Source organism: Ranitomeya imitator, chromosome 2 (genome assembly GCF_032444005.1).
Source record: "Ranitomeya imitator isolate aRanImi1 chromosome 2, aRanImi1.pri, whole genome shotgun sequence".
Lineage (NCBI taxonomy): Eukaryota > Metazoa > Chordata > Amphibia > Anura > Dendrobatidae > Ranitomeya > Ranitomeya imitator.
This window is the reverse complement of record NC_091283.1, coordinates 73,745,965-73,768,656: the sequence shown is the minus strand read 5'-3', so window position 1 is coordinate 73,768,656 and position 22,692 is coordinate 73,745,965. Positions and strand designations below refer to the sequence as shown.

The window sequence follows — 22,692 nt, the reverse complement described above, 5'->3', positions numbered from 1 at the left end:
AGACACCTATCTATTACTAATCCTATAGTTACTTTGTAAGTAAAGACACAGCTAGAATAAAGTTTTTTATTTGAAATAAAACAAAACACAGTTTAAAAACAAAAAAACAAAACAAAATAATAACAAACAGTTATTCTCAATGATTTTACCGCCGATCAGAATCTGTGTTTGCCGTGCCATCATGCACATGACAGCGTGACAAACGCGCGGTGTTCAGGGGGGGCCGAACCTGAACAGTAACATGGACTTACTGGTGAGGTCCGTGTTCGTGCCTGAACGGTAGGTGTGCAATATGGACACTGAACTTTACTGTTCGGATTCGCCCATCTCTAGTCAAGATTCATAGACTCAACACAAATTATTTATAAGGAATATGTAATGCTCAATGATCTGTTAACAAGATGCCAGGGAAAATATCTCAGGTGTGCAATTGATGAGTTTCCGCAGACATGCACAGGAAAATAATCAACTAAGCTAATGTTGTGGTGACTTGGTAAATAGTATGTAAATTGACGGCAAATACAGACGCTTATGAAATATTTAGGCTATGTGCACACGTCAGGATTTTCTGCAGAATTTTCCTGAACAAAACTGGACTTTTCTGCAGGAAATCCGCATGCTTTTTTTTTTTTTGCATTTTTACCGCGTTTTTTTTTTTTTTGCGTTTTTTTTTCTGGAGCTTTCCCAATGCAATTAAATAGTGGTAAAAACGCGAAAAATCCGCAAAATTAATAAACGTGCTGCGTTTAAAACCGCGATGCATTTTTTCGCGGAAACAAACGCAACATATGCACAAAAATTCCGGAATGCATTATAAATGATGGGTTGCATATGTATGCGTTTTTTAAGCGGTTTTATAGCGAAAAATACTGAACGTGTGCACACAGCCTTATCGTAAATGTTTTTTTGTTGTTCTGGTAGTCATATATTCATTTCTTCAAAATACTAAATCATTGTCTTCTTCATAGCCATATGCTCAGAGCCACTGTCATAAACACCGTCTGTCAGTCAAAGCCTTCTAATGAAGCTGCAGCCATTAAGATCTTCACAGTGGAAAATGAAATGCTAGGTGAAATCCCAAGAAACAATGAAAACCCTATATTAAGGGTCACCAATCTAACCCAAGAAGAGGTGCGAAACCGGCTAAATAAGATTAAAATAGATAAATCGCCGGGTCCGGATGGCATACACCCACGAGTACTAAGAGAACTAAGTAATGTAATAGATAAACCATTATTTCTTATTTTTAGGGACTCTATAGCGACAGGGTCTGTTCCGCAGGATTGGCGCATAGCAAATGTGGTGCCAATATTCAAAAAGGGCTCTAAAAGTGAACCTGGAAATTATAGGCCAGTAAGTCTAACCTCTATTGTTGGTAAAATATTTGAAGGGTTTCTGAGGGATGTTATTCTGGATTATCTCAATGAGAATAACTGTTTAACTCCATATCCGCATGGGTTTATGAGAAATCGCTCCTGTCAAACCAATCTAATCAGTTTTTATGAAGAGGTAAGCTATAGGCTGGACCACGGTGAGTCATTGGACGTGGTATATCTCGATTTTTCCAAAGCGTTTGATACCGTGCCGCACAAGAGGTTGGTACACAAAATGAGAATGCTTGGTCTGGGGGAAAATGTGTGTAAATGGGTTAGTAACTGGCTTAGTGATAGAAAGCAGAGGGTGATTATAAATGGTATAGTCTCTAACTGGGTCGCTGTGACCAGTGGGGTACCGCAGGGGTCAGTATTGGGACCTGTTCTCTTCAACATATTCATTAATGATCTGGTAGAAGGTTTACACAGTAAAATATCGATATTTGCAGATGATACAAAACTATGTAAAGCAGTTAATACAAGAGAAGATAGTATTCTGCTACAGATGGATCTGGATAAGTTGGAAACTTGGGCTGAAAGGTGGCAGATGAGGTTTAACAATGATAAATGTAAGGTTATACACATGGGAAGAAGGAATCAATGTCACCATTACACACTGAATGGGAAACCACTGGGTAAATCTGACAGGGAGAAGGACTTGGGGATCCTAGTTAATGATAAACTTACCTGGAGCAGCCAGTGCCAGGCAGCAGCTGCCAAGGCAAACAGGATCATGGGGTGCATTAAAAGAGGTCTGGATACACATGATGAGAGCATTATACTGCCTCTGTACAAATCCCTAGTTAGACCGCACATGGAGTACTGTGTCCAGTTTTGGGCACCGGTGCTCAGGAAGGATATAATGGAACTAGAGAGAGTACAAAGGAGGGCAACAAAATTAATAAAGGGGATGGGAGAACTACAATACCCAGATAGATTAGCAAAATTAGGATTATTTAGTCTAGAAAAAAGACGACTGAGGGGCGATCTAATAACCATGTATAAGTATATAAGGGGACAATACAAATATCTCGCTGAGGATCTGTTTATACCAAGGAAGGTGACGGGCATAAGGGGGCATTCTTTGCGTCTGGAGGAGAGAAGGTTTTTCCACCAACATAGAAGAGGATTCTTTACGGTTAGGGCAGTGAGAATCTGGAATTGCTTGCCTGAGGAGGTGGTGATGGCGAACTCAGTCGAGGGGTTCAAGAGAGGCCTGGATGTCTTCCTGGAGCAGAACAATATTGTATCATACAATTGTTAGGTTCTGTAGAAGGACGTAGATCTGGGGATTTATTATGATGGAATATAGGCTGAACTGGATGGACAAATGTCTTTTTTCGGCCTTACTAACTATGTTACTATGTTACTATGTTCCATATAAAGTTATTTGTGCTACATATCAAAGATTGTTCTCGGACTAGTGACAATAGGATTAAAATTTTAAACACGGCCAACTATTTTTTTTGAGATGCTAAGCTTTTTATTAGACTCCCATTGGGTGTTAAAGTTTGGTCAGAAGATGTGCTGCCAGATCTGCATTATATACGGACTTAAAATACGCTTGTGTGCACCCGGCCTTAGGATGCATTCACACACCTGTTTGTACATTCATGTATCATCAATTTGTAATTTTTTTCATCCATCTTTAAAAATTGCAGGAGTTAGACTGAATCCGTTTTTGACGGATCCCCATAGACTTGCAAGGCAAGGCTGAGCCCTATTATCAAAACACAGAAGAGAATAGGAAGCATACACACGTGCATCCTTTTTACAAACACAAACAAAAAAAACGGATATGTGAATGTTTCTGATGAAACTCTATGGGATATTGTACTGTATTGCAGGATGATAAAATGTATGTGTGAATGCAGCCTGAGACCAATAATGGTCTGAGAGTTCTGCGCAGGATCTTAGCTGTTCCTAGCACTGAGCTTTTCTGGACAGAGTTCAGATTTTGCTCTTGGGATCTGTTGTAGCCATTCTTCCAACTTGGCAATCACTCTTCAGGCACTCCTATCACCACTGGAATCACTGTTGCCTTCACCTTCCACATCTTCTCCAGTTCTTCTTTGAGGCCCTGGTATTCCTTCAGCTTCTCGTATTCCTTCTTTCTGATGTTGCTGTCACTTGGCACTGCCACATCTATTATCATTGCTGTCTTCTGATCCTGGTCTACTATCACAATGTCTGGTTGGTTAGCTGACCTCTCCTTATCCTTCTGGATCTGGCAGTCCCATAGGATTTTGGCCCTTTCCTTCTCCACCACTTTTTCTGGGGTCTCCCGCCTGAACTTAGGAGGACAGCCCATATGCTGGGCAGATGTTCCTGTATACAATGCCCGCTACTTCGTTGCGGCGTTCGGTATATGCTGTTCCTATTTGCATTTTGCATCCTGTCACTATGTGTTGAACGGTTTTCGGAGGCCTCTTTGCATAGTCTGCACCATGGGTCTTGTGTGGTAGATCCCTGCTTCTATGGACCTGGTACTTGGCGCTTGTTCTTGTGCCGCTATGATTAGTGCCTCCATACTAATCTTGAAGTCCAGCTTTCTCCATCCATTGGTAAGATTTTCCCATATCAGCTACCTCCATTATCTGTTGATGGTACGTCCCATGCAGCGGCTTGTCTTGCCATGGCGCCTCATGTTCCTGTTGTTCCTTCCAGCACTGTTGTTGCTGCATTATACTGCGAGACTGGAAACGCACTCCAGATATTGTTTTGGTGCAGTTTTTTGAGCCAATGCCAGAAAGGGGTCATGCATTAAGGCAAAGCAAAGATCCATCAATTATATTTCCAATATTTTTTTTTTTTTTTTTTTTTTAATCCATTCCTGGCTTTGATTCAGTAAACTGTCAAAGACAACTTCATGTGTTTCCAGCCTAGGGGTATGTGCACACAACATCTTTAAGACATCTGCAAACTCGAAAAGTTTTCAGGCTTAAGACTCTTCAAGATTAGCTGGTGTCGTTGTCATTAAATGTGTGGGGTTTTGTTTTTGTTTTTTTGCACCTATTGAATTAATCACTTTTTTCCCGACCTCTTTTGACCACCAACTTTTAAATTTTAAATTATATTCAGTAAACTAATGAGCGACTTCCATACAGGAGCTGCCTGAAGTATAAATCTGTTATTTCTTTTACCCGCTTGATGTCTTTGGAAACCTGAAGCAGTTTAAAAAGAAAACAAAACAAAAAAAAAGCGCATAAAATATATGCACAAGAAGTTGTTTTACATCGCAATGTATGTGTTTGTTTTTTTTTAGCAATTTTCAGGTGGGTTACGGAGTGTTTCAGTTTTTGCTGCGTTTTATTTGTGCTGCATTTTACAGTACCAGCAAAAGCTAGATTTCAGAAATCTCATGCACACTTTTTTAAATTTTTTTTTTTTCCTGACTGATTTGTTAACCTGCCGTATTTTTGATAACTACAGCGTGTCCCTTTCAGCAATTTTTCACCCATAGAGATCAAGGAGTACCGTAAGTACTTTTTCTAAGCAACTTCTTTACTGCCAAGAGAGCAGGTTTTGCTTGCAGTAAAAAAAAAAACGCAGAAAAAATGCAACTTTGGAATATGGGCAGCACGGTGGCGCAGTGGTTAGCACAGCAGCATTGCAGCCCTGGGGTCCTGGGTTCTAATCCCACCCAGGACAACATCTGCAAAGAGTCTGTATGTTCTCTCCGTGTTTGCGTGGGTTTCCTCCGGGTACTCCGGTTTCCTCCCACATTCCAAACACATACTGATAGGGATTCTAGATTGTGAGCCCCAATGGGGACAGTGATGATAATGTGTGCAAAACTGTAAAGCGCTGCGGAATATGTTAGCGCTGTATAAAAATAAAGATTATTATTATTATTATTATGGCTTTAAGGCTTATTCAGACATCCATTTTCATGTATGTGCTCCATGTGTGATTTTTATTCACGGAACATTTATCCATTAATCTATGGAGCTGTTCGTGTGATTTTGCTGAGCCGATGGTAATTTTACTAAAGCTTTTTTGTCGGAGGTTTCGCCATCATTCATGCAGTGGTTCTGCTGCCGACATGTCTTTTTACTCTGTACCTTCAAGTATAGAGAGTGGCTGGTAACTTGTTTTAACCTCTTCAGGGTTTCCAAACCCTAAAGTGAATAAAAGTGACACAAGGCGGAAAGTGTTGTGCACAACAATGGTGTTTTGACATTAGTGTGCATCATGTTCATTTTATAATGATGCCTTTTCAGGCGGATTCTGAGCAGAATTCTCTACCGGACAGTATTGGTAAATGTTCTTCACCGTCTAAATTGTCTTGCGTTGCAGATTCTATGGATGAATTAATAAAACAAGATAAGCGGTTAGCCAAGCATTCTGCTCTCATGCCTTTATAAATGCTGATGCAATAACTTTCAGAATGTCAGCACTGGTGTTCTGCCAATGCACCAAATACTCTGAACTTCTGACCATGTAGACATTTTTTTTTCCTATTTATATTAAAAAAAATAACATTGCTCCAGATGTAATCATGCTGAGTGTGGTGGAATTTATAATCCTTCCAGAATTTGTCATTTGATAGCTCGACATACATTGGAAAATCATATTTACCCCTCAAACCAAGAATATATGTTTATCTCTACTCTACGGGTTATTATACCATCGATGGGCTAGTAATGATCTGTCTGGGGTATCAAGCCAATTCCATAGCAGAGACGTGCAGTGGATGGCTTGGATTAATGGCAACTAATTAATGTACTAGGGCGGGGACTTAATCACAGAATGGGTATTCTGTTCAAGGCTTTTAGTCATACTGTCTGCAAAACAGACTTTACAGGAGAAAAGTCTGAGATGGTGATATGCTGAAGACAACACAAATTAAATATAGTAAAGGACTTGTTGACAGGTCCTGTCTAGGCAGCAGCATCTCCAAACTTGTATGTTGTATGGAGCACACCCATGTAGACCTTAGTTTGATGTACTGACAAAGGTGGGTTTCAGACATCTCTTCATTTAACTCTTGTCCTGCAACTATCTCTGAATATGAAGTTGACCGTACAACACCTAAGATCTGAAGAGCCTCTGCCTAAAATGTAACCTATATTTTTCTGTAGGTGTTCTTATCTTCTGGTTCCTTGAAGGGGTCTTAACTAGCTCTTAAACCACCCATACACCATAGATTTATGTCGACTGGACCTGCCAATCGACTGGTTTGACCAACGCCGTGTGGCAATTTATTCTTCTGGCAGACGTCAGTCCTGGATGTCAGGTTTTCGATTGACAATCTTTGTTTTTTTTTTTTTTTTTTTGGTTGAGAATCTGCCACAAGACATGTCTAGCGGTGGATCTCCTATAGAGAACACATGATCGCTTATTCGGAAGTGCCGTCCTGTTTGAGAGCCATCGGCAGCTGAAGTATCACTTGGCCAAAATCCATTCGTGTGTGGTGGGCTTTAAAGGCCATATGGCTGACCTGGGGTAGCGAAAAATGTGCTTGTTTGCCGATCATAGTTGCTCGAGTCATATTTAAACAGGATGCTGCAATTCTTTGTGATGATCTTTTTTTTTTTTACTGCATAAAAGGTTAGTTCACCCCACGAACGAACAAGCATGTTTAGACTGCAAGGATATTGTGAATGAGCATTCTTTCGTTCATGATAATCTTGCTGTATAAATGTATCTTAAAGGAGTTGTCCACTATTGGGACAACCACTTCTTGAGCTAAATGTTTGTTGCCGATGAAATATAGAAGCTTACGCTCTCCTCCAGTGCCGCCGCCGTTCCAGCTTTGTTGGCACTCATGTTTCCAGGGCTCTGGTGCAGTTGTTATGACTCGTAAGCTCGGTTCCCAATTGGCACTGACATCCCTGTCTGCCTTCGTATGGTTAAGTAATAGGGAGTTAGAGTGCAGCCGGAGCTCATTCCTGTTAATTACCTAATTGTATGAAAACGGAGACAGTGACGTCAGAGCTGATTGGGCGCTGGGGTCACGTATCATAATAACTGCCGAGAGCCCCGGAAACGCGACTGCTGACAAAGCTGGAACTGTGCTGGCATGGGAGGTTTGTGTAAGCTTTTTTTATTGGGGGACACGTCTTTAGAAGGGGCTGTCCAAGTAGTGGATAACTTCTTTAAATCAAGTTTTTGATAAACACAAATGGAGATTAAATGTCCTGGGAAGAGAATGGTAATATACTTTAAAAAGGCTGAAAAGGGGCAAAGCCTCACTAGATATTACCCCGCGCTAACAGGTCAATAAAACTTAACCTTAACTGTATTAGATTAAAATTATAATCCATATTTGCTATTGATAGATTATAATAGTATGTATTCAGTAGCAATTGCTTGTCTTCCTATATACGGTAAGTGAAAGCACCTTGGGGTACCATCAATAGAAATGAGGAAAATATTAGATTACTAAACATCAAACAAGTCGCTTATGTCCCCGTTTGTTTCACCAAAGCATCGGCATCATCAGGGGAATGTTCCATCCCTGGAGGACGCCGATGCTTCATCAGTGTTGACTCTTGCAGTTCATAGGATGGTTGTCTGCTGATTTAATTATCTAACTTTTTTCTTAGTTTTTCATTATGTATGCTCTTTGAGATAGGATGATCTTAAGGGTATGTTTCCACGTTCAGTGTTTGCAGTGCTTTGGATGCAGCTGTGCCCAAAGCGCTGCCGGCTTTTGTACGCGCGGTGATGCCGCATGTGTTCATTGAACACATGCGGAATCACCGCATCCTATACATAGAAAGCAGCGTCTCTGCAAGATAAATAGACGTGCTGCAGTCTATAAAGATGCACCACATGTGCGTATACGCAGGTCTGCCACCTGCATCTTTGAACGCATACTGGAGATGGGATTTCATAAAATTCCCTCCACTATGCTGTAACATCTGGACGCTGCGGATGTATGCAGCATACCGTGGAAACATACCCTAAATGTTTATGGCTCTTGGATAAAAAAAGGATAAGATTATTTCACATCATTGTTTCAAAATTGGTTGCTGTCTCCATAATATATTGCAATGTCTGTCTCTAATCCATGTAATGAAAATTGGTTACATGCGCTATAAGGCTTCCTTTCTGTGGTACACTCCATGCTATTGGTTATTTAACCAGGTAGTTAAAAAATGTCATGCCTTATGAACTGGAGCATCGGTTGTGTGGGGCCATATTATGGTGGTTCTATTGGATCTCTGTTTGAAACTGGAGGCATTCTGTCATAAGCTACCGTAACTGTTTTCAGAAAAAAATGTACGGCAAATCTATTTTATGAAACCAAATATTTTCTCGCGTCCCTTTCCAGCTAGCAGCCATTTGACTGAAAGCCTTTCTTTTGTGTTGGAGAGGATCTGTGTTTGCGGTAATCGTGTAAATCGCTTCTAATGGTCTTTCTTAATGCTGCCTTGGACCAATGGTTTTTCTACAGTGTTTGTATTGGCTCTCTAATAACAAAATATGGATGATACAGCATTAGAGAAAGGGTGTTGCTGGTAACGTCCAGCTGACATATCACTTATAAAATACTAATTCAGCCAAAATATACATCCCGTTTTTTTTTTAGTGCTTTTATTATTTTAGCCATCTGAAGATAATCTGCCTGGCGGTTTATAATGTATTCTTCTTTTTTGCTTTGCCTTGGAAAAATTAGAATTTCTAAATCCTTAAGAACACATCGCTGCTCACGTTACCAACCCATGAGAAAACCTTTTCCCAAAGAGTTGGGTTTCTTTGAACAGTTTCATTTTGTATTAGACAATTAATATTGTAATTGCCCTGGGAGTTGATTGGACATACAGAGCTATTGCCTTAGTAGAAAATGGTTTGTTGGAGTTGAGGGAAGAGGTTTTACACCATATACTTGTGGTTCTACACAGTTGCACAGCTGGGAGATCAGGTTTAGAGTTATTCACTTGCCCAAGAGTCGGGTGTCTTAAAGAACAAAGCTGAAGAACTATATCCTATTCACAAGGACAAATTGCACTTGTCGATGCCTTTTTAAGATTTTGCACTTTTTTTTTTTAAATTCGTATGCATCAGATTCCCGACTCCCTTGCTTGTCTCTCTCTAAAAAAACCCAAAATATATACCCTATATATATCTATATCTATATATATAATTGTCTAAGGGTTTTTCCGTCTGTCTGTCTTTCTGTCTGTCTTTCTGTCTATCTGTCCTGGAAATCCCGCCTCTCTGATTGGTCGAGGCCGCCAGGCCTCGACTAATCAGCTACGAGCACAGCGACGATGATGTCATAAAGGACGTAGAAATCCCACGTTTCTGATTCAGCGACGGGCACAGTATCGACGTAGATGTCATAATGGTTGCCATGGCGACGATGATGTCATAAAGGTTGCCTCGACCAAGCAGCGACGGGCACAGTCTGCCGCGAATTCTGGAATCATCATTGTCCATATACTACGGGGACATGCATATTCTAGAATACCCGATGCATTCGAATCGGGCCATAATCTAGTTTCCATCTATATAATTGTCTAAGGGTTTTTCCGTCTGTCTGTCTGTCTTTCTGTCTGTCAGTCCTGGAAATCCCACGTCTGATTGGTCGAGGCCGCCAGGCACAGCAACGATGATGTCATAAAGGACGTAGACATCCCTGGCGGCCTCGACCAATCAGAGACGGGCACAGCATCAACGTAGAAATCCCGCGTCTCTGATTGGTCGAGGCCGCCAGGCCTCGACCAATCAGTGACCGGCACAGCGACGATGATGTCATAAAGGACGTAGACATCCCGTGTCTCTGATTCAGCGATGGGCACAGTATCGACGTAGATGTCATAATGGTTGCCATGGCGACCATGATGTCATAAAGGTTGCCTCGACCAGTCCGCAACGGGCACAGTCTCTTGCGAATTCTAGAATCATCATTGTCCATATACTAAGGGGACATGCATATTCTAGAATACCCAATGCGTTAGAATCGGGCCACAATCTAGTATATCTATATATATATCTATATACGGTATATTTTGTATATACACTAGATTGTGGCCCGATTCTAACGCATCGGTTATTCTATAATATGCATGTCCACGTAGTATATTGCCCAGCCACATAGTATATTGCCCAGCCACATAGTATATAGCAGAGCCACGTAGTACGGTATATTGCCCAGTCATGTAGTATATTGCCCAGTCACGTATTGCCCAGCCACATAGTATATAGCAGACCACGTAGTACGGTATATTGCCCAGCCACATAGTATATAGCAGACCACGTAGTATGGTATATTGCCCAGCCACGTAGTATATTGACCAGCCACGTAGTATATTGCCCAGCGACGGAGTACATTGTCCAGCCACATAGTATATTGCCCAGCCACGTAGTATATTGCCCAGCTCAGGGCCACGTAGTATAGAGACTTAAAAAAAAATAAAAATAAACATATACTCACCTTCCGAAGGGCCGTTGAAGTTCTGCTATACTCACCGTCCGCCGCCTTTCCCGGTACTCGCCACGCTCCCGGGACCGCTCCATTGCCAGCGGCAGCTTCTGGTACCAGGGCTGGTGTGAGCAGGACCTATGATGACGTCGCGGTCACGTGACCGTGACGTCACGGCAGGTCCTTGCCGCACACCAGCCCTGGGTCGGGACCGGAAGCTGCTGCTTGCAATGGAGCAGTCCCGGGAGCGTGGCGAGTACCGGGAAAGGCGGCGGAGGGTGAGTATAGCAGGTTTTTTTTTTTTTTAATTATTTTTAACATGACCTATTTTTACTATTGATGCTGCATAGGCAGCATCAATAGTAAATAGTTAAGGACACACAGGGTTAATAGCAGCGGTAACGGAGTGCGTTACACCGCGGGCCGTTACCGCTGCCATTAACCCTGTGTGAGCGGTGGGGATTACGGAGCGGGCGTCGGGCAGGGAGTGTAGGGGAGGGACTAATCGGACTGTGGCCGTCGCTGATTGGTTGCGGCAGCCATGACAGGCAGCTGCCAAGACCAATCAGTGAACGAATAACCGTGACAGAAGGACAGGCAGACGGAAGTGACCCTTAGACAATTTTATATATATATATATATATATATATATATATATATTTTAGTATAATATATTTTGCCATGGTAAGCAAGAAGTATGTCTGAGGGTTGGGGCTTGTTCACACACTGCATTTGCTGCCAGAAGAATGCAGCCAAGGTGAGCGTGTTATCCAAAATCTTGTGCACATACATGCTCCCTATTTTTTTTTTTCATTGCAGATTTCACACATCAATGTTTTTTTTTTTTTTTTTTTTCCCTCAAATCTGCAGCATGTCAATTCCTTCAGCGTTTCTGCAACATTCTACACCCATTTAAATAAGAGGGAAAAATGTAATCAGTGTATTTTATGCAGCGCTTTTCCTGCCAGCACTGTTTTAGTGCAGATTAATACGCTGCAAATACTCAGCTTGTACACATAGCGTTAGTGATTTAATAATGTATCATTGTTTTCTTCCATATGGTAGGAAGGAAGTCTGTGTATGTTTATCCTAATTAAATTTGAGTCATTAGGTTGTGAAAGCGAAAATATTCTTTTATATTACAACCTTAAAGGGAACCTGTCACCTGCAAAAAACGTGGTTAATCTGTAGATTAATAGTGTTAAAAACCTGCATGTAGCCGAACAATGCTGGGAGAAAACTAACTTTATTCTCCCTGGCAGCATTCGTTTTCAGTCACGGTGGCAGAGTTTTTACCGGGCTCAGTCACCGCTCTCAGTATACAGAGCGGCTCTGTAACCGCACCCCCGGCCCTGACTGACACTGGCTCTGCATTAAGGCCTGTTTCACAGGTCAGTGGCTCCGGTACGTGAGGTGACAGTTTCCTCACGTACCGGAGACACTGACACACGTAGACACATAAAAATCAATGCATCTGTTCAGATGTTATTGATTTTTTGCGGACCGTGTCTCCGTGTGCCAAACACGGAGACATGCCAGTGTTCGTGGGAGCGCACGTATTACACGGACCCATTAAAGTCAATGGGTCCGTGTAAAACACGTACCGCACACGGACGTTGTCCGTGTGCAGTCCGTGTGCCGTGCAGGAGACAGCGCTACATTAAGTGCTGTCCCCCCCCCCCCCCCCCCCACTGGTGCTGAAGCCGCGATTCATATCTTCCCTGCAGCAGCGTTTGCTGCAGAGAAGATATGAATAATAGTGTTTAAAATAAAGATCTATGTGCCCCCCGACCTCCCACCCCCTGTGCGTTCCCCCCCCGCTGTTCTGAAAATACTCACCCAGCTCGCTCGCTGGTGCTGCTTCCTGTTCTGGCCGCATCTTCTCCTGTATGTGGTCACGTGGGGCCGCTCATTTACAGTAATATGCGGCTCCACCTCCCATAGCGGTGGAGCCGCATATTCATTACTGTAATCGGCGGCCCCACGTGACCGCATACAGGAGAAGATGCGGGTGAGTATTTTCAGAACAGCGGGGGGGACAGATAGATCATTATTTTAAACACTATTATTCATATCTTCTCTGCAGCAAACACTGCTGCAGGGAAGATATGAATCGCGGCTTCAGCACCAGATGCTGGTACGTGTGGTACCCAGCACAGTGCGTGTGGTACCCAGTGGGCACACGTGTGCCACACTGATGTGCCACAGAAACGTAGGGCCACATGGACACGGACAATTCCGGTACCGATTTTTTTTTTTCTTTCTTTTTTTTGCAGTACCGGAATTATCTGGACGTGTGAAACCAGCCTTAAGGCTGTGTGCACACGTTGCAGATTCTTCACGTTTTTTTCGCTATAAAAACGCATACATTATGCATCCCATCATTTAGAATGCATTCCGCAATTTTTGTGCACATGATGCGTTCTTTCCGCGAAAAAACGTATCGCGGTAAAAAAATGCAGCATGTTCATTAATTTTGCTGATTTTTTTGCAGATTTCCCACTATATTATTGCATTGGGAACCTCCAGAAAAATCCACAAAAAAAACGCACCAAAAACGCGGTAAAAACGCTTTCTTGCAGAAAATGTCCTGTTTTGCTCAGGAAATTTCTGCAAGAAATCCTGAACGTGTGCACATAGCCTTAAGGTACCTTCACACTGAACGATATCGCTAGCGATCCATGACGTTGCAGCGTCCTGGATAGCGATATCGTTGTTTTTGACACGCAGCAGCGATCTGGATCCTGCTGTGCCATCGTTGGTCGGAGCAGAAAGTCCAGAACTTTATTTGATCGCTGGACTTCCGCAGACATCGCTGAATCGGCGTGTGTGACGCCGATTCAGCGATGTCTTCACTGGTAACTAGGGTAAACATCGGGTTACTAAGCGCAGGGCCGCGCTTAGTAACCCAATGTTTACCCTGGTTACCAGCATAAACGTAAAAAAACAAACAAACACTACATACTTACATTCCGGTGCCTGTCCCCCGGCGCTCCGCTTCTCTGCACTGTGATCATCGGCCGGCCGGAAAGCAGAGCACAGCGGTGACGTCACTGCTGTGCTTTCCGGCTGGTGCTCAGTCAGTGCAGAGAAGCACAGCGCCGGGGGACAGACACCGGAATGTAAGTATGTAGTGTTTTTTTTTTTTTTTTTACGTTTACGCTGGTAACCAGGGTAAACATCGGGTTACTAAGCGCGGCTCTACGCTTAGTAACCCGATATTTACCCTGGTTACCAGGGGACTTCGCATAGTTGGTCGCTGGAGAGCTGTCTGTGTGACAGCTCTCCAGCGACGCTGCAGCGATCGGGATCGTTGTCTAGATCGCTGCAGCGTCGCTAAATGTTGACGGTACCTTTAGTCTGGCTGTCAGTCAGAACTGAAGTGCGGTTACAGCCACCGCTAGGTATACCCAGAACGGTGACTGAAACTGAATGCTGCCAGGGAGAATAAAGTTCATTTTCTCCCCTCAGCGTTAGGCTATGTGCAGGAGCTAAGCAGGTTAATAATGCTATTGACCTTCAGATTAACCCCATATCTGCAGGTTAATAGCATTTTTTTCTGGTGACAGGTTCCCTTTAAGTAACCTTCATACTACTGATTTCAATGAGAATGTCTCTTAGTAGTAACTTTAATAAAATATACAATTTTTGATTTTTCCATTATGCAGCGTCTTAAGCCTGTTTTTTCATTGGAGTATTAAAGGGAACCTGTCACCCCGTTTTTTCGATATGAGATAAAAATATGGTTCAATAGGGCCTGAGCTCTGCTTTACATCAGTACCTTTCATATCCCCCGATTCCCCACCTTTGCAGAGAAAATACCATAGTAATCTCCGTTTTAGTCTGTTAATCACCCCGGTCCAATGGGCGTGGCCTAATCGCCGATTCTCGCCACCTCCGGCTTTGCTCTACGAATCTTCTTTCCTTTCTTTGGCGTCAGTTTCTGCGGTTGCGCATTGAATTAGCGTCTCGCGGGTGCGCAGTATGCTTTGACCTTTGACCAACTGTGGGCAAAGCATGAAATCATTATTGCGCATGTGCCGGCTTTTGACTCCGTGCCCCGGAAGCATAGAAAGACTTCCGGGGCACAGAACGTCAAGGAAAATGCCGGCGCATGCGCAATAATTTCATGCTTTGCCCACAGTTGGTCAAAGCATACTGCGCACGCGCTAGAGGCTAATGCAATGCGCAACCGCAAAAAATGACCGGGATCTGTGCTATTCACAGATCGAGTTACATCTGACACGCCGAGGAGCGGGGGGAGAGACCGCTTTTAGGCCCTGCCCATTGGACCGGGGTGATTGGCAGACGAAAACGGAGAGCTTACTAAGGTATTTTCTCTGCAAAGGTGGGGAATCGGGGGATATGAAAGGTACTAATGTAAAACAGAGCTCATGCCCTATTGAACCATATTTTTAGCTCATATTGAAAAATTGGAGTGACAGGTTCCCTTTAATTAACCCCTTCCCGACCTGTGGCACAGCGTATGCGTCATGAAAGTCTGTGCCAATCTGACCTGTGACGCGTATGCTGTGTCATAGAATGATCATGTTCCTGCCGATCGGGTGAAAGGGTTAACTGTAATTTCACCCAACCTGCAAGGACAGGGGGAGTGGCTTCACCCCCCCCCCCCCCCTCCCCGTGGCTACACTCGCTTTGATTGGCTGTTGAAAGTGACTGTTTCACTTTCAATTAGAGCAATTGTAATATGTCACAAATGAAATTTGGTGAAATATTACAATCCAGCCATGGCCAGTCCCACCGATCTCTTCCCCTCCGTCCTGTCCTCTGCTCCCCTCCATCCTCCTGTCTGCTCCCCCCATTCTCCGATCCCACCCCCTGTGCTCCGATCCCACCCCCTGTGCTCCGATCCCACCCCCCATACTTACCAACCTCCGGTGCCCCTCTCGGTGTCCGTCCATCTTCTGCACCAACATCTTCCAAAATGGCGGGCGGATGCGCAGTGTGCCCTCCAAATTGGCCGGCAGATTCATTACAGGTACATTTTGATCACTGTGATAGAACATATCGCAGTGATCAAAATAAAATAGTAAATAAAACCCCTTTTTCACCCCTCATTGGTAGGGACAATAATAAAATAAAGAAAATTATATTTACTTTTATTTTTCCACTAGGGTTAGAACTAGGGTTAGGGTTGCAATTAGGGTTGGATTAGGGTTAGGCTGTGTGCACACGATGCGGATTTAGTGCGGATCCTCAGCGTTTTTTTCAGTACCATGTAAACCTATGGAAAGCCAAATCCGCTGTACCAATGGTGCGGAAAATACCGTGCGGAAATGCTGCTATTTTCCGCAGCATGTTAATTCTTTGTGCGGAATCCGCAGCGTTTTACACTTGTTCCTCAATAGGAATCTGCAGGTGAAATCCACACAAAAAAACACTGGAAATCCGCTGTAAATTCACAGGTAACATGCAGTGCCTTTTACCTGCAGATTTTTCAAAAATGGTGTGCAAAAATCCTCACACGATTCCGCGACGTGGGCACATAGCCTTAGGGTTAGGGTTGGAATTGGGGTTAGCGTTGGAAATAGGGTTAGGATTAGGGTTAGGGGTGTGTTGGGGTTAGGGTTGTGGTTAGGGGTGTGTTGGGGTTAGGGTTGGGATTAGGGTTATGGCTAAGCGTACTCAGGAAAAATTGCACAACAACTTTGGAGGTCTAATTTCTCCGGTTATCCTTGAGAAAATAAAAAAAATGGGGCTAAAAAATTATTTTTGTGGGAAAAAAATGATTTTTTATTTTCATGGCTCTGCGTTATAAAATTCTGTGAAGCACTTGGTCATTCAAAGTACTCACCACACATCTAGATAAGTTCCTCGAAGGGTTTAGTTTCCAAAATGGGGTCACTTGTGGGGGGGTTTACTGTTTAGGCACATCAGTGGCTCTGCAAATGCAACGTGACACCCGCAGACCAATCCATCTAAGTCTGCATTTCAAAACGTCACTACTTCCCTTCCGAGCCCCGACGTGCGCCCAAACAGTGGTTTACCCCCACATATGGGTTATCAGCGTACTCAGGACAAACTGGGCAACAACTATTGGAGTCCAATTTCTCCTGTTACCCTTGTGAAAATAAAAAAAAATGCTTGCTAAAAAATAATTTTTGAGGAAAGAAAAATGATTTTTTTTATTTTCACGGCTCTGCGTTATAAGCTTCTGTGAAGCACTTTGGGGTTCAATGTGCTCACCACACATCTAGAAAAGTTCCTTGGGGGTCTAGTTTCCAAAATGGGGTCACTTGTGAGGGAGCTCCAATGTTTAGGCACACAGGGGCTCTCCAAAGGCGACATGGTGTCCGCTAACGATTGGAGCTAATTTTTCATTCAAAAAGTCAAATGGCGCTCCCTCCCTTCCGAGCCCTGCCGTGTGCTCAAACAGTGGTTTACCCCCAAATGTGAGGTATCGCTGTACTCAGGAGAAATTGCCCAACAAATGTTAGGATTCATTTTATCCTGTTGGCCATGTGAAAATGAAAAAATTGAGGCTAACCGACATTTTTTGTGAAAAAAAAAAAGTGCTTTTTCATTTTTACAGATCAATTTGTGAAGCACCTGGGGGTTCAAAGTGCTCACTATGCATCTAGATAAGTTCCTTGGGGTGTCTAGTTTCCAAAATGGGGTCACTTGTGGGGGAGCTCCAATCTTTGCACACAGGGGCTCTCCAAACGCGACATGGTGTCCGTTAAAGATTGGAGCCAATTTTTCATTCAAAAAAGTCAAATGGAGCTCCTTCCCTTCCGAGCCCTGTCATGCGCCCAAACAGTGGTTCCCCCCCCCACATATGGGGTATCAGCGTACTCAGGACAAATTGTACAATAACCTTCGGTGTCAAGTTTCTCCTTTTACCCTTGGGAAAATAAAAAAAAATTGTTGCTAAAAGATCATTTTTGTGACTAAAAAGTTAAATGGTCATTTTTTCCTTCCATGTTGCTTCTGCTGCTGTGAAGCACCTGAAGGGTTAATAAACTTCTTGAATGTGGTTTTGTGCACCTTGAGGGGTGCAGTTTTTAGAATGGTGTCACTTTTGGGTATTTTCAGCCATATAGACTCCTCAAACTGACTTCAAATGTGAGGTGGTCCCTAAAAAAAAAAAAAAAAAAAAATTTGTAAATTTTGTTGTAAAAATGAGAAATCGCTGGTCAAATTTTAACCCTTATAAATTCCTAGTAAAAAAAAATGTTTCCAAATTTGTGCTGATGTAAAGTAGACATGTGGGTAATGTTATTTATTAACTATTTTGTGTCGCATAACTCTCTCGTTTAACAGCTTGAAAATTTCAAAATTTTCGCCAAATTTCCATTTTTTCCCCCCACAAATAAACGCAAAAATTATCGACCTAAATTTACCACTAACATGAAGCCCAATATGTCACAAAAAAACAATCTCAGAACCGCTAGGATCCGTTGAAGCGTTCCTGAGTTATTACCTCATAAAGGGACACTGGTCAGAATTGCAAAAAATGACCAGGTCATTAAGGTCAAAATAGGCTGGGTCATTAAGGGGTTAAAAAAAAATAATTTAAAATTCCTACTAGAGGTTGCTTCTATTGGTTTGGTATTGGTGTGAATTCAAACCACGTTTTAGGAATATATACCTCCTGAGTAACCTTTTTAGGAAAAAAACATGAAGCTTCCCAAATCCCCCAAATTTAAGAAATGTATTTATTTGTTTTGCCTTCCATTGCTCTCTGCCATCTTGGGAATTCTACCTACTGTACTTCAGTGTTTTCTTCCTTGCACAACTCTTACAACAGAACTCTGCTCTAAACAGTGAGGTTTTGTGATAACGCCGTTTGGCGCAGGTGGTGTGTGGGAATGGAGGATAGCCCTGATAAGTCTGTACGCATTGTTTTAATTTTAGTAGCTCTGTTGTTGCTACGCTGCACACTGCATTACTGTAAATCTTCTATCGCACACTGCCTCTGCCATTCACGGTGTGATTCTGGTGAAATCACGCTGTGGAAAGGCAAACGGGGCTCTCGGTAGAAGATTTATAGTAATGCAATGGGCTGTTGTAACTACTAAAATCAATCTGCCTCTGTCCCCTTTTACACCCCATTTAGACAGCTATTGTCATCAGTGTTCACGATGTCCGTTTTTACCATCTGGGATATTCTCGTATGCAAAAAAAGGAAATTAAAATAAAAAAAATATTAACATATCTTTGTACCTATTCTTCTGTTTCAGCCCTTGATATTGCCTAGACTTGTAGACTTGAGTGATTTTGAGCTCTGATTCTTATCAGTCATGCGTGATATAACACACACACACACACACACACACACAAATAAACGGTCGTGTGAACAGCCCAATAGAGTAGGGGTGGGGAATTTTTTTTCTGCCAAGGGCCATTTGGATATTTATACCATCCTTCGAGGGCTGTACAAACTCCACCAACAAAGTGCATCCTGACTCTGGCACTGGTGTCAGGACGTAATCTTTCATTGCATGCCCTTCAGTGTTCAGTAGTGAACAATGTGTGTGTGTGTGTGTGCTAACAGAGCAAGAAGAAATTAATGAGCTGGTTTCAATCAAAATACACCTCCCTGCCCAATAATGCCATCCCTGAGAACCTGTCCGGGGGCCTGATAAAAGGTCGAGGGCCGTAAAGGGCCCTGGGACCTGAGGTTCCTCACCCCTGCCATACAGTATGATACTATATGAGACTATATTGGGTATGTTTTCCATCTGTCAAAAGCACAAAACTGGTGAAAAAGTCGTCTGAATAAGGCCTAAGACTGAGTTCACAAGAGCATATAAAAAAAAAAAAATTTTATTTTTTAATCCAAGAAAGATTTTTCATCCGTGTTTTTTTTTTATCTGCATGGCATTCATTTTGTATTCGCAATGAATAAAATGTATCTGTAAAATCAGATGCTGTACTGTTGATCCGTGTGGTATAGCAGTCTATGCACACAAAAAACCCCATTAAATATACGACTCTCATCCAATGTTAAGAATAAAATCGTGCATGCTGTGATATTGTTTCACGTGGATAGTGGATATTCGGGGGGAAAAAGCCATCTGAAGAGCCCTACTGAATAACAGTAGTATGAATTTTGCCATATTTTTTTTCCCACGCACAGCGAAAATATGGTCATGCTTCCATTTTATCGAACGCACTCTGCCCTAGTATTGGGGGACAACGAGCGTCCAGTGTCAGGGGTGGGACATAGTGCAGCGAGGCAGCCGGGAGCTGCAAGTTTGGCCGGCCATTGCAACCTTCTGTAGAAAGTTGACAATGCATGGTATGCAAATCATTTTATATTGATCTCTTTCATTGTTTTTACAAAGTTTGAATGCTTTTTAATTTTTGATGATTTTGCGTGTTAGTTACTCATAACTGTTCATTAGAAAAAAAAAAAAAATTGTCATATATTTTTTTCTTTTTTCTTTTTTTTGCCGTTCCTGAAATTCTAGTTACCACGGGTTATTCATGGAATTTCTTTTTTTTTTTTTTAAGAAAATTGTGTGGGGACTATTTTGATAGGGGGGTTACACTCTGGCAAGCCATCAAGACTTGGTCAATCTGGAAAGCCCTCATGACTACAAGGTTTAATGATGGGTTGTCCTGACGTGAACAGCCCCCCTTGTAGAAAATGAACTTTTTCAGTAGCAGTCAGACTGTTCTCCTTTGACCGTGTCACTGTCTGTCTGTACAGTGAATCTGCCAATTACCAGCACAAATGATCCTTTGAGAGCCGTGAACAGCTGAGTGAGGATTTCTCAATTTGCCCCCTAACCAAGAGACGTGTCTTTAAAAATATGCTTGCTTTTTTTTTTTGTTTTTTTCTATTTATTGAATGAACCTTTGCCCTGATCCACCAAATGTAGATAACGATTAAAACGTCTGTTCTATCTCCTAGATAATAATAAAATATATATATATTTTTTTTCTTTTGTATACAGCAATATTGTAGGGTTCCCGGAACCAAGACAACTAGGAATGTTTTGTAAATTGGTTGATCCACGGTCTGTAGATTAATGTTGACTGAACCTGGCTATTGGCAGATGTCTTGGGAGGGGGAATGAAGGATTGGGCATGTTTAATTGAAACATGCACAATCTGTTTTTTCTTTATTAGGGTGTCCTCTACCCTTTCAGAATGCATGTATTCTAGAAATGTGGCCAGCTGTACTAAAGGAAAAATATCTAAGTGTGAGGGAGAGTCTTAGTCCGGGGTCACACTTGCGAGTGCAATGCGAGAACCTCGCGCCTCAATATTCCGGCACTGCCGCCAGCACTCGGGACCGGAGCTTTCAGCTGCATGTATGTCTATGCTCCGGTCCCGAGTGCCGGCGGCAGTGCCGGGTATAGAGGCGCGAGGTTCTCGCATTGCACATGCAAATGTGACCCCTTAAGGTACCGTCACACTCAGCGACGCTGCAGCAATATAGACAACGAGCCAATCGCTGCAGCGTCGCTGTTTAGGTCGCTGTAGAGACGTCAAACACGGCAACTCCAGAACGATGCAGGAACGATCCAGTGACGTAACGGCGACTCACTTCTCGTTCTCGCTGGTTGTTAGCGCCATGTAAAACATTGCTGGCATCGTTGCTTTTGATGTCAAACATGACGATACACGCCGACCTGACAACCAAATAAAGTTCTGGACTTCTAGCTCCGACCAGCGATGGCACAGCGGGATCCAGATCGCTGCTGCGTGTCAAACGCAACGAGATCGCTATCCAGGACGCTGCAACGTCACGGATCGTTGTCGTTCTCGTTGCTGAGTGTGACGGTACCTTTAGGCTGGCTATACACGATTCAGTATTTTGACCCAGCATGACCATAAAACCACTGAGACTACAGCCACACATCTGTGGGCAGTGTCAGTGTGCTGTTTTTTGTTTTGTTTTTTCTGTGACAGCTGCACACGGACCCATTGAATGTGTCCTAATCTGATCCTTAAATTGGCTAAGAATAGGACCTGCACCCGATCTCGCTCTCGAATCCATCATTTTAACGGATGTCTGAATGGATGCATTTTATTCACTGCAACCGTAAAAAAAAATAAAAAAAATCAAGACCACATTCGGACAAATCACACTGGTGTGTGAATTCACACTGTATGATCATCTTGAACAAGCGTTCTCGAAAACGGCCGATCACCCAAGAAATGTGCCAGATGTTCTTTCATCTGGTAAAATGATCTTTTGTGCAGTGCAAATGATCATTGTTCTCAATAGTGCAGTATCGGGACTCTCGCAGTAAGAAAAAATGGCAGCTAATGCAAACTTTTTTTTTTTCCCCCAATGTTTACTGCGGTCTGTCTGTGTAAACCGGCTATTAGCAGACCGCCGGATCACAAAATATTTTACAGATCGGTGACTGTTTAATACTGCATGTTGGACTCTTAATGGAATTGTATTTGGGGAAACTCTAGTTTAATACGCACAGTTTTCCATCCAGAATAGTACTCTCATGTTCTTAATTTATTTTTTTTATTTCCCCTCTATTAGGTGACCATCTGAAAGTCTGTTCACCGGGACATACATGTTGCTCTCAAGCGATGGAAGAGAAATACAGCCAGCAAAGTAAACATGATTTCAAGGCAGCGGTCACAGAGCCATGTAGCACGCTGCAGAATGTATTTTCTTCCAGATACAGCAAGTTTGATGGTAAGGGAACATTATTGATTTTTATTAGTGAAAATGTGCTCGGTTTTTGTAAAGAGTTTTCGATTACTTGATATAACTTTTTGCTTCTACCTTTTTGAATCAAACCTGATCTAGTGGTTCATTTTCTATGCCAAGGATAGCCAAGTGGTTGGTCACGATCTACTGATCAACTGCCAAGTGGCAACGCATACATCACAAAGACTGGCCAGTCATTTATACTGTGGAAGCAAAAAATCTATACAGAGGGCGTCATGGTGCCCTAACATCCCTAAACCCCAGCCTATCAGATCCTGCCAGTCTCGCAG

At 42.7% G+C, this 22,692-nt stretch overlaps 1 protein-coding gene across 1 annotated transcript in view; it reads left to right on the top strand.

Moving 5' to 3' along the window:
• Positions 1-22,692, top strand: part of GPC4 (glypican 4) — a 190,595-nt gene that overhangs the window by 65,843 nt on the left and 102,060 nt on the right. The window contains exon 2 of the mRNA XM_069746954.1: positions 22,229-22,387. Coding sequence (XP_069603055.1) covers positions 22,229-22,387 — 159 coding nt within the window. The remainder of the gene's footprint in view (positions 1-22,228; positions 22,388-22,692) is intronic.